The 10228-nt window shown below is 37.5% G+C and overlaps 2 protein-coding genes across 4 annotated transcripts; one reads left to right on the top strand and one right to left on the bottom strand.

Moving 5' to 3' along the window:
- Positions 1-4: 4 nt before the first annotated feature.
- On the bottom strand, positions 5-8215 carry LOC131425345 (sphingomyelin phosphodiesterase 1-like). 3 transcript variants are annotated; one of them, XM_058587166.1, is made up of 6 exons: positions 8123-8215; positions 7528-7580; positions 7203-7310; positions 1905-2047; positions 403-1847; positions 5-339 (listed from the first exon to the last, which is right to left on the bottom strand). In XM_058587166.1, exons 3-6 carry the CDS (start codon positions 7292-7294, stop codon positions 7-9), a joined length of 2013 nt encoding a protein of 670 aa, XP_058443149.1. In that variant the 5' UTR covers positions 7295-7310; positions 7528-7580; positions 8123-8215; the 3' UTR covers positions 5-6. The 3 variants fall into 3 exon arrangements, with proteins under 3 accessions (XP_058443149.1, XP_058443148.1, XP_058443150.1); XM_058587165.1 differs by lacking the exon at positions 8123-8215 and having other exon boundaries at positions 7528-7665; XM_058587167.1 differs by lacking the exon at positions 8123-8215 and having other exon boundaries at positions 1905-2175; positions 7528-7665.
- Positions 7607-10021, top strand: LOC131425346 (sphingomyelin phosphodiesterase 1-like). The gene is made up of 3 exons (XM_058587168.1): positions 7607-7894; positions 7963-9407; positions 9463-10021. The coding sequence occupies exons 1-3, from the start codon at positions 7792-7794 to the stop codon at positions 9799-9801; spliced, it is 1887 nt and encodes a 628-aa protein (XP_058443151.1). The 5' UTR covers positions 7607-7791; the 3' UTR covers positions 9802-10021.
- The last annotated feature ends 207 nt before the right edge of the window (positions 10022-10228 follow it).

The following is a 10228-nucleotide window of genomic DNA, read 5'->3' on the forward strand; positions in this document are numbered from 1 at the left end:
TTTCACTTATGGTTCCGCTTGCATCAGAAGACGCTCACAAACAGAGTCATCGCCGTACTCCGTTCGTACAATAGCACAGAGTGCATCTCTTAGACAGTTTTGACTACAACCTGAGGCCAATTTTGGATCTGCGCTTTTCTGCTTAAACACCCAATATTGTAGCAGATCCTGTTGAGACTGAGCAAATGTTTGTAGTAATCCGTCTAATGAATTGGGACTAAGATCACTCAAACCGTAGCTATCTTTGAAAGAATACTCTTTGAACCATTCAGGTCTACGTTCAGGACTTAAGTTGGCTTCCGTCAGATTATATATCCACGTTTCTTGGTCCAAAATCTCCTGCAAACAAAATGTAGTCAGTATACCATGTCGATAAACTCAACAAGCATATTTTGTACTCACAAAGCTCACTCGATCCACATAGAACACCTTATAATTAGGATTTTTCTGACTAAATGTCGTAGTTGCTCCACCATTCCATGCCACGTTCACCGCTGCTGTCGGATCGTCCTTTCGGTAGTACACATTGAACTCATCAACGTGCGAGTGTCCATTAAACTGACCCTGTATTATGTGTGCGAAGCGTTCAACGATTTTCCGATATTCCCGAGTCCATCCAATGTAGCAATTGTTATCGTAGGATGGTAGATGACCTAATATATGAACTTTTTCGCCAGCATGCTCGGCTAATAGCAAAATGTCATGAAGCCACTGCAGATGTTGAACGAAATAGTCATTGCTAAATAGCAACCAATAGTTCCGCACAAAGCAGAAGTTATTATTCAACGCGATAACACGGTGACCAAGAGGACTGAGAATACTGTAGTAGCCACCTTCAGCGAGTGTATCGTTGACCGATTCATCGTCCAACCATTCTACCCATTCATTTGTAATGTAATCATAAAGATATTTCGAGTTCAAAGTCTCCGGTACATCGTTTGGTGCGAACAAGTTCGATGGATGGGCTTCATGATTTCCCAGAGTCGGATAGAACGGAATGCCCGAGAATCGATCTCGCAGAAGCTTATAAACCTCACTCATTGATTCTTTGTTGCTTTCCAGTGTAGTATTCCATGTGAAATGATGAATAATGTCTCCGGTGAAGTAAACGGCATCGATAACAGGATGTTGTGTGCGAATTTGATCCACCACATCGACGACGGCATGCCATGGTGAATCACAACTTCGATAATCTCCCCAATAGCCAGCTGCGTTTGTTGGATTCGCTGGTTCCAGCTCAGGAACCACTCGACAGCACGAACCCGATCCGCAGTCCGCATTCACTCCGACCAAGTATTCCGGGTCAAAGTGAATATCGGTTAGATGAACTATTACCAACGGGTCTTGATCTGACTTCAAGCTTGACGTTTTGGATGTTTTCAGCATATTCTTAGACGTACTTAATTCCACATCAGGGTATCGATCGTCGAATATATCAGATCCAGTAACAACACATCCGTCACCTTGATAAACAACCTCACATACACCCTCTGCTGTTGGTAAAGTGCCCAGATGCTCCAATATGTAGAGTATCATATCTGAATTCAATGAAACCAAACCATCGCAAACATAACTTTTTGAATTATACAAATAGCAAATATTTTGCGCTAACTGGACCAAGTATTCTTTGTCGTAGACCGATGAGCGTTTGTAAATTTCTAGAAACGTATAACTGGCGGACAAACACGCTAAACAAACTTTTGGGCTCTTTGCTTCGGGCATCTCGTCAAGTGTGATTCGAGGGTCGTTTGAATTGATTAGTTCCAATAGTTCAGAGAAACTTTCCATCATTTGATTACTACTTTGATAGCGCTCAAATTCAAACAAAAATTCAGACAAGTATTTTACTGCAACAACAGTTATTTAGTTGATATCCAATTAATTAGAATTTAGAGCAATCTTACCGACATCTATTTCTACAGTAACGCGTTCCTGGATAGAATCATCCACTTCGATCGCAGAAGTGCTGCCACACAGGATCACCGCAACCAAAAGTAATGAGTTCCAAATCATTTCTACTCCAACGTCTTGATCCCAAAGCCTGAAGCTGCAGTTCAATAAGAAACTTTGCTATGCAGAAATTCCGAACCAATTTATAGCAAGCATCACTTGAATTGGTGTCATAATATAGCCCAGTTCGAGCTTACTTAGTGATAAAAATACTGCGAATGACAGCTAAGAATTATCTCGTTATGATAGTGGAAAAGATAAGTCCCCATGGGCTTTGATTTCTTTTAAAATTTGTTTGAACAATATTTTAATAGGGTAGTGTATTGATTTTGTTTTCGATTGTATATATCTTCGCCTTTCTGATTCATTGGTTCTTCTATTTTCATTTTGGAACAAACAAATACAAATCAACTCAAAGGATTCAGTGAAGTTGGTAAGTCAACCAATTTCTGATCTCTTGAGTACATCCATAGATAGTGAGCTCTTAGAGTAAAATCAGTAAATTCGTTGTTAGAACAGACATTAGGCACAACTGCAGCACAAATCGTGACACTGAAAGTATAGTGAACTAGAACCTTCAACTTGAAAACAAAACGTAAATAAAAACCTGTTTCAATCCACCTAGTAGTGCAAGAATGCTTTTCCTATTAGAGTCATATACAATCGAATTCTTCAAAATACTTTTCTTTGACTCTTCAATAAAAGCAATAAAGTTTGTTAGGGCATCAAATTACTAGAACTACAATTTTAAATAATTCTGAGACAAAATCGTAAGTCGGTTAAGGGAAGACTAGGTCGCGCTAGCAGTTCAACATAAACTGCTACGCACTGATGAGTCAAAGACGAAACGTAAAACAAATTCACGAAATGTTGTTCGAATGATGCTTTGTATTATGCAAAACATTTGAATTTATTTCGTTGAACGATAGCTTCTAAAACCAATTTGCAAAAACTGTGTGCTTTTTTCAACCTTTATGTGATATGAGAAAAACATCATTACACCACTTGGTAGATTGAAATAGTTTATATCCGATCTCCAATATTCATTTGCTTCCAGGTTTGTAAAAATCGGTTAATTCTTCTCCATGATATAGAAGTGAGGTACATTTAGCTCATCAATATTTTCTAGTTCGGAATGAAGCTTCGGGAACAGGTATAGCCGAAGTCCGTTCATAACATATTGTTCAAATTGAAGACCAATTTAATACAATTTTCACTATCATTGTATCTTCTTTAAAAATACACAAAGCAATATTTTACTGAAATTTCGGCTAAGATTGCTTTTTTCCAAAATACTCGGTTTATTATTTCCGATTTCTCGATAATTTAAAATATTGTACTGATAGTCGGTTAGGAAATTACAGTGTTTACCAGCAATTGGTCGTTTTACCGAAATCAGCAAATTAATGATATCAACTTACCGAAATCTCGGTAAACAGCCATTAGACAACCAAGATTCGGTGATTGATCAAAGCAACCATTTGTCTTCAGTGCAAAAATGAGCGATGTGAATAAGCGCATGCGCTCCAATGTGGAGTCAGTCTCAATGTTGTGTGATATTAAGAGGAAATTTATTCAATGTTTGGCAACTATTCATGACAAAAAAATCTCCGGAAAATCCTTACGCACACGGGATAAAGATCCTCGCAATGCTAATCTACTACATGAAATTGATTGTATTCCTGTATGATTTAATAGACATTACTTTCGTTGTAGCCGAAATCCTATTTTTCTGCGGAAAATACAGTTGTGTTCCCTACTGGAAATGACATGAAAGTGCATCCATTCTACTGCATTTTTACAGTATTTTCTTCATCTGATATATTCTTTGCTTTTTTATATTTTCGAACCTTTCTGTTCAACCGCCAACATAATGTTGAAATCAATAAATCTATGATAACGAGTTTTAACCAGAATTATTATTTTATATTTGAAATTTCAGTTTAATTCATTGTTTAAAATCTCGGCAATAGCTCGCATGCATGATTCTTTCCAAAAACGACGAGAATTTCGGTAACTCAGAGTCTTCCCCAAACCTAAAATCCCGGTGAATGCAAATTACCTGCCAAATGAAAAATACCGAGAATTTCAGTTGTTTTAATATTTGCTGGAGAACTCGGCTGTTCAAATCTCGGCAAAGTTTTGACGAAATTCGGGAGAAAAATCTATGTGTGTAACATGTCTTCCAGTTGATTGTGTTCAACACATATTCTACATGTGGTAAACACATCTTTCTCAAGTAAAAATTTATATGCGGCGTATTTATTTGATACTTGATTTGAAAAATAGTGATTCATGTGATATCTAAAACGGAAGCGGGTCATTTCGCCGAAAGTCGTTTCGCCGAAAGGGTAATTTCGAATACATCATATTATTATTTTTTGTGTTATTATGCCCCCTGTATAACTGATGTGGCGCAGACACATAACCGAAGCCAAGATGGCTTAGCGGCATAAAGCCGCCGAGGCGACGCCGGCTGATTTGGCCGCCGACCCGCCGTCGGAAGCGGTGGCCTCTTGCATACAAACCTGTAACCGCCTCGTTTGCCCGGTCTACTCAAAGTTCGGTTTCTTTGCTTTAGTTAGGTCCGAACGAGCGGTAGCGAGGTCAGACAGCACACGAATCAAATTGATGTGGCGAAGCCGCATTAGATATTTTTCACTTAGTAAACGAAGAATACCACATACATTTGCTTGGTAGATACACCTATGCAATTGCTTTGATGCTTACTGGCTAATAGTCTACAAGTTTTCTTTGGGAACTCCGTTCTGAGGTTCATGAATCAATCTTTATTCCAGAAGTACAATTGTAGGTCAACAAAACGGGCGTTAACGTATTATCATTCATTTGTATTTATTTTAAACCAATTCCAATTATAATATTAAAATATTTGCAGGAATCGGCGAAATTACCCTTTCGGTGAAATGGCTTTCGACGAAATGACATTGGACGAAATTACCCTTTCGGCGAAATGACCCTGATCCATCTAAAACATGTAAATCAATCAGACATTCATAAAGAATCTGGTGTCAAAACTATTTCTTATTCTTTGGAAGTGAATTTTATTAGAAATTTATAGTTTTTACACTCATTTTATAATCTAAATGGAATTCATGTTAATTTCATGTGTTTCACATAAAGTCGTCGTTCATATGTTTTGCACATAATGTCAACGTGTCAATTTTTATCACTGTACATGACAATTTTCATTAAAATTTTTTTCTAGTGATTGCATAGCATTTCCATGTAATAAAACCAAAAAATCCTAGCAGTGTTTGATAGGCAATAAAAGTTGAAGTAAAAGCTAGTTTACTAATTCTTCTTCTCTCATTACCTGAGACAATCCCCTAAGACCCTCTACAATAATGTTCGTTTGAACATGTTTATGAAACATGTATTATCTAGTTAAACCTCGGAAAATACATAAAAAATCGAAAAATTGTAAATTAGTAAACTCCCGATTGTTTACCCATTTTTAAGGCTTCTAAGCTGTAAATGTAACTTTTTGTGATTTTTCATGTTTTTTAGGTTTAACTAGAATAATCGGCTTAGAACTTTTCGAGTTTTCGCGCCAACCAATCTCAAAGAAGTAGTATTGTGAAAAACGCTTTTAAAATTTTGACACACATAAACTCTATGAATGCCATTTCGACGAAAGAGTCATTTCGCCGAATGCCATTTCGCCGAAAGGGTGATATCGTTAAAAGTCATTTCCCAAGAAGGCCGTTTCGCCGAAATCATACTATCATATGTAATACAGTGATATTCTTCAAAATAATTTTCTTCAATCCTTGAAAGAATAACCGAAATCAGTTTGTCTGACCGTCTACTGATACAAACTATCAATTGGAGAAGATTTGAGGTCGCCCTTTTTTATCATATTTTACCCTATATTTCCGGATCCGGAAATCGGATCCGGATGAAATTCAGGAATTCCGTATGGGACCACAGGACCTTTCATTTGAACCTAAATTTCTGAAACTCGGTCGCCCCATCTATGAGAAAAGTTAGCACACATATTTTCTTTTTTTTTTGCACATTTTACCCCATAACTTCGTTACCGGAAATCAGATTCAAACGAAATTCAGGAATTTTGTATAGGACCACAAGACCATTCATTTGAATATAAGTTTGTGAAAATCGGTTCAGCCATCTCCGAGAAAAGTTAGTGCAAAAAAACGTTACCCACACACATACGCACATACACACACACAGACATTTTGAGTACTCGAGAAACTGAGTGGAATGGTATACGACACTCGGCCCTCCGGGCCCCGGTTCAAAAGTCGGTTTTCACAGTGATTGCATAACCTTTCTATATGAGAAAGGCAAAAACAACTGAATAATGATTATGTTTACTCCCGTTTTGTTCATCTAAAATCGTACTTCTGAAATAATCCAGAAAGACTTGAATAATTTTTATAGGTTTATTCATGATTCTCATAACAGAATTCTCAAAAAAAAATTGTTGATTTTATTAGTGCATCTACCAGGCAATTGTTCGCGGTATAAGCCGAAAACTAAGTGCAAATTAAAAAACATCTGATGCGGCTTAGTCACATCGTTTTATTCGTATGCTATCCGACCTCGCTACCGTACTTTCGGGCCTCACTGAAGCAAAGAAACCTAGCTTTGAGTAGACCGAGCAAACGAGGCGGTTACAGATTTGTACGCAAGAAGCCGCCGCTTCCAACAGCGGATCGGCGGCCAACTTAGCTGGCGTCGCCTCGGCGGCTTCGGGGTTGGGTCAATCTGCAAGAAATCCTGTCAGGGACTCTAAATGCAAAAAGTTTTGATGGCATTTGGTGCATACATTATTGGAATCATTTTCTCTATCGACAATTTCCAACTTTTAATGATTCTAATCTCTTATTTCTATTTGTCAATGATTTTAATTTATTTCCATTACTTGTTTCTCATGTATATTTTTCCTTATGATCATCAATATAAACATACAATCCAATTCCGTCCAAAAAAAGGATAACATTTCACGAATATCCAAGTGCACTTTACTCTAAGCCAAAATTACAACTTGGCCAACCAACCCCGCACAAAACTTGGCCAACCTGCCCCAATGAATGTTTTCGAGAACAATCACGATTAACAAAAATAAAATTAAGGTTATACTGAAAACCAATATGTCATTTTGTAAAGTTTTGAATACCCTTTCCAATGGTATCATGTTTTTGGAAATCAAATATAAATTGATCCACGTTACACGTATTACTTTACAAAAACAGAAATTTACTCACCAGTGCCGAAAAACTAAAATCATTATAGATGTCGCCACTGCGCACAATAGCCTTTTCAGAAAAGCTGCTCTGCCAAATGGTCGTTCGGCCATCTAGCCCCGGTCTCCCCTATATTGTAATGAGACATTTTGAATAACAAGAGAAAGGTATTATCACACCACTAGATGGATTACGAATACGGATTCTAGCTCTAGAAACAATAGCACTCGAGTGAAGGCAGAATACTTAAATGAGTTTTTAAATAATGAAAATTCACAGGTATATTATCAAAATGTCATTACAACTATTTATGTAAAATAAATAAAACAATATATGTATCGCTCACCTTAAAAAATCATTTGAAATAAAACAATGTTCCTTCACCTTCATGCATTGAACCTATAAATTGATTACCACATGAAGAATTACAGTTAATTTTGGCAAGATGCGGTTATCAGTAGCCGTCGACAATTGTTTATTGTTCGTTTTCTTTGGGTGTGTGTTTTGCTACTTTCGTAGCTTTCGTATAGCACTCAAGTGGTACGATCAGTTGACTTTGCACAGTACAAAACGCATGATCAAGAAAAAAGGTTTAAACTCGTGACACAAAATGAGGCCGCCTTCATTCTTAATATGTTTACTAGCCGGCTTTATAACAGTGCGGTGCGATGGTTCGAATAAAGATGATAATTTGACTCGTGAAATAACTATTGGTAAGCATAATTTGTAAATACTGTTGCATTGTTTTAGTGTTCGCTAATCAGGATATGTTTTTTGACAGCTGAATACTTGACAAACTTTTCACAAGAATTTGAGCACTATCAGATCACTAACCAAATATCAGAAAAGTTCGAACAGTTATTGAACGTCATTAAATCAAATGATGTAAAGATAACGCTTGATGTGATACCTAACGCGAAAAATACTAAAATATGTCTCACTTGTTTGTCTGCCACCAACACTTTTCTACAGATATATGAAAAACTTCAAATCAAAGAGAAGAAATCGGTGATCAAGCTGGCCCAAGATATATGCCATTTGTACAGTATGAAGAAATACGTGTGTGATGGCTTGATTGATCTAAACGCGGATATGATACTTTATTCACTTGAGCACTTGAAAACATTACCAACTGCGAGCCGCGTTTGCGAGATTGCTTTTCAAGGAGAAAATTGCATTGTTTCTGTAAACAATATTTTCGATGATCATTACGCAAAAGTTGAACTCAGTATATCCAAAAACGTATTACAAACATCCAAGAAGTCTTCCACGCATTCGAACGAGGACCCTTTGGTAATACTCCATCTAACCGATATTCATTTTGACCCGGAATATGTTGTCGGTGTAAATGCTGCCTGTGGATCTGAAGCTTGCTGCCGACACGTGCCTGACCTAGGACCAGCAGATCATGTAAATGCTGCTGGTTATTGGGGTGACTATCGTGACTGTGATACTCCCTGGCATGCCGTTCAGGACGTCGTAGATCACATACGCCTTCAACATCCAAGAATCGATGCAATATATTTCACCGGAGATATTATTCACCATTTCACATGGAATACGACACAAGAAACCAACAAAGAGTCAATGCGACAAATTTTTCGGCTATTGAAAGAATCTTTTCCTGGAATTCCACTCTACCCAATACTAGGCAACCATGAAGCACATCCTGCAAATCTTTATGCTCCTCATGACGTTCCAGAATCCCTTAACTCCAAATATCTTTATGATTACATAATGAAGGAGTGGTCAGATTGGATTCAAGATTCAACGGCCAATACTACAATCGCTGATGGTGGATACTACACAGTTTTGAGTTCATTCGGATATCGAATTATCTCATTGAATAACAATTTCTGCTTTGTTCATAACTGGTGGCTACTTTTCAACGATGACTATTTCATACAGCAACTGCAGTGGTTACATGATACCCTTCTGGCGGCAGAGAATGCTGGCGAAAAAGTACACATCTTAGCTCATGTGCCATCCTACGATAACTACTGCTACATAGGATGGACCAGAGAATATCGAAAGATTGTGGAAAGATTTGGACACATAATCGAGGGACAGTTCAACGGTCATTCGCACGTCGATGAATTCAATGTGTTCTACAAAAAAGATGACCCTTCAGTAGCGGTGAATGTTGCCTGGAATGGAGGTTCTACCACAACATTCACCCGATTAAATCCAAATTACAAAGTTTTTTACGCAGATCGGGAAAATTATGTAAACTGATTAGATGATTTTTATTAGCAATAATTTTTTTATGGTGCCTTGACAGGAAATTCTCGACCACGAAACATGGATCTACAATCTGACGGAAGCCAATCTGCACCCCGACCGCAAGCCGAAGTGGATTAAGGAGTATAGTTTCAAGGAACTGTTCGCTCTAGATGACTTGAGTCCAAACTCCTTAGATGCATTACTGCAGAGGTTTGCCCAAACTGAAGCTGATTTGATACAATTCTGGAAGCTGAAACAGAAAAACGCCGATCCAATGCTAATCCATGGCTGTGACGAAAGCTGTCTGCGAGACACTCTGTGTGCAATTACTCGCACGGAGTACGCAGATGACTCTGCTTGTGAACGACTTCTGATGACGATAAAATCTAATGTTTAATATGACTTTTTGCGAATGTTTGTTTTCAAATTTTTAAATCGTGTTCTAAGAAGCGTTGAGTTGTTGTACTGGGAACTGTTGTTCCATGAATAAATCAAAAGCTAAATTTTTATAAAGGTAGTATTCACGTGTAAATTCACCACAAAACTCATCGACTCCTCGAATGAACGTTCCAATAATATCTAACAGTTCGGCTGAAAAGTTCGTATCGTTTAATAGAAACACACATTTTTTTGCCAAAATTCGTTTTTATTATTCAACATAATTGCCATCAGAGGCGATACAGCGATTATAGCGATCTTCCAACTTTTCGATACCATTTTTGTAGTACAATTTGTCTTTTGTCTCAAAATAGGCCTCAGTTTCAGCGATTACCTCTTCATTGCTTCTAAATTTTTTACCAGCGAGCATTCTCTTGAGGTCTGAG

Source organism: Malaya genurostris, chromosome 1 (assembly GCF_030247185.1).
Source record: "Malaya genurostris strain Urasoe2022 chromosome 1, Malgen_1.1, whole genome shotgun sequence".
Taxonomy (NCBI): domain Eukaryota; kingdom Metazoa; phylum Arthropoda; class Insecta; order Diptera; family Culicidae; genus Malaya; species Malaya genurostris.

Bases quoted from the DNA above. Each gene is read 5' to 3' on its own strand.
- LOC131425346 (XM_058587168.1), top strand. From the start codon at position 7,792: ATGAGGCCGCCTTCATTCTTAATATGTTTACTAGCCGGCTTTATAACA. The intron at 7,895-7,962 runs GTAAGCATAATT...GTTTTTTGACAG, and splicing joins GACTCGTGAAATAACTATTG to CTGAATACTTGACAAACTTT. The intron at 9,408-9,462 runs GTAAACTGATTA...GTGCCTTGACAG, and splicing joins ACGCAGATCGGGAAAATTAT to GAAATTCTCGACCACGAAAC.
- LOC131425345 (XM_058587166.1), bottom strand. From the start codon at position 7,294: ATGGCCGAACGACCATTTGGCAGAGCAGCTTTTCTGAAAAGGCTATTG. The intron at 1,848-1,904 runs GTAAGATTGCTC...CTGTTGTTGCAG, and splicing joins TACTGTAGAAATAGATGTCG to TAAAATACTTGTCTGAATTT. The intron at 340-402 runs GTGAGTACAAAA...TTTTGTTTGCAG, and splicing joins ATGTGGATCGAGTGAGCTTT to GAGATTTTGGACCAAGAAAC.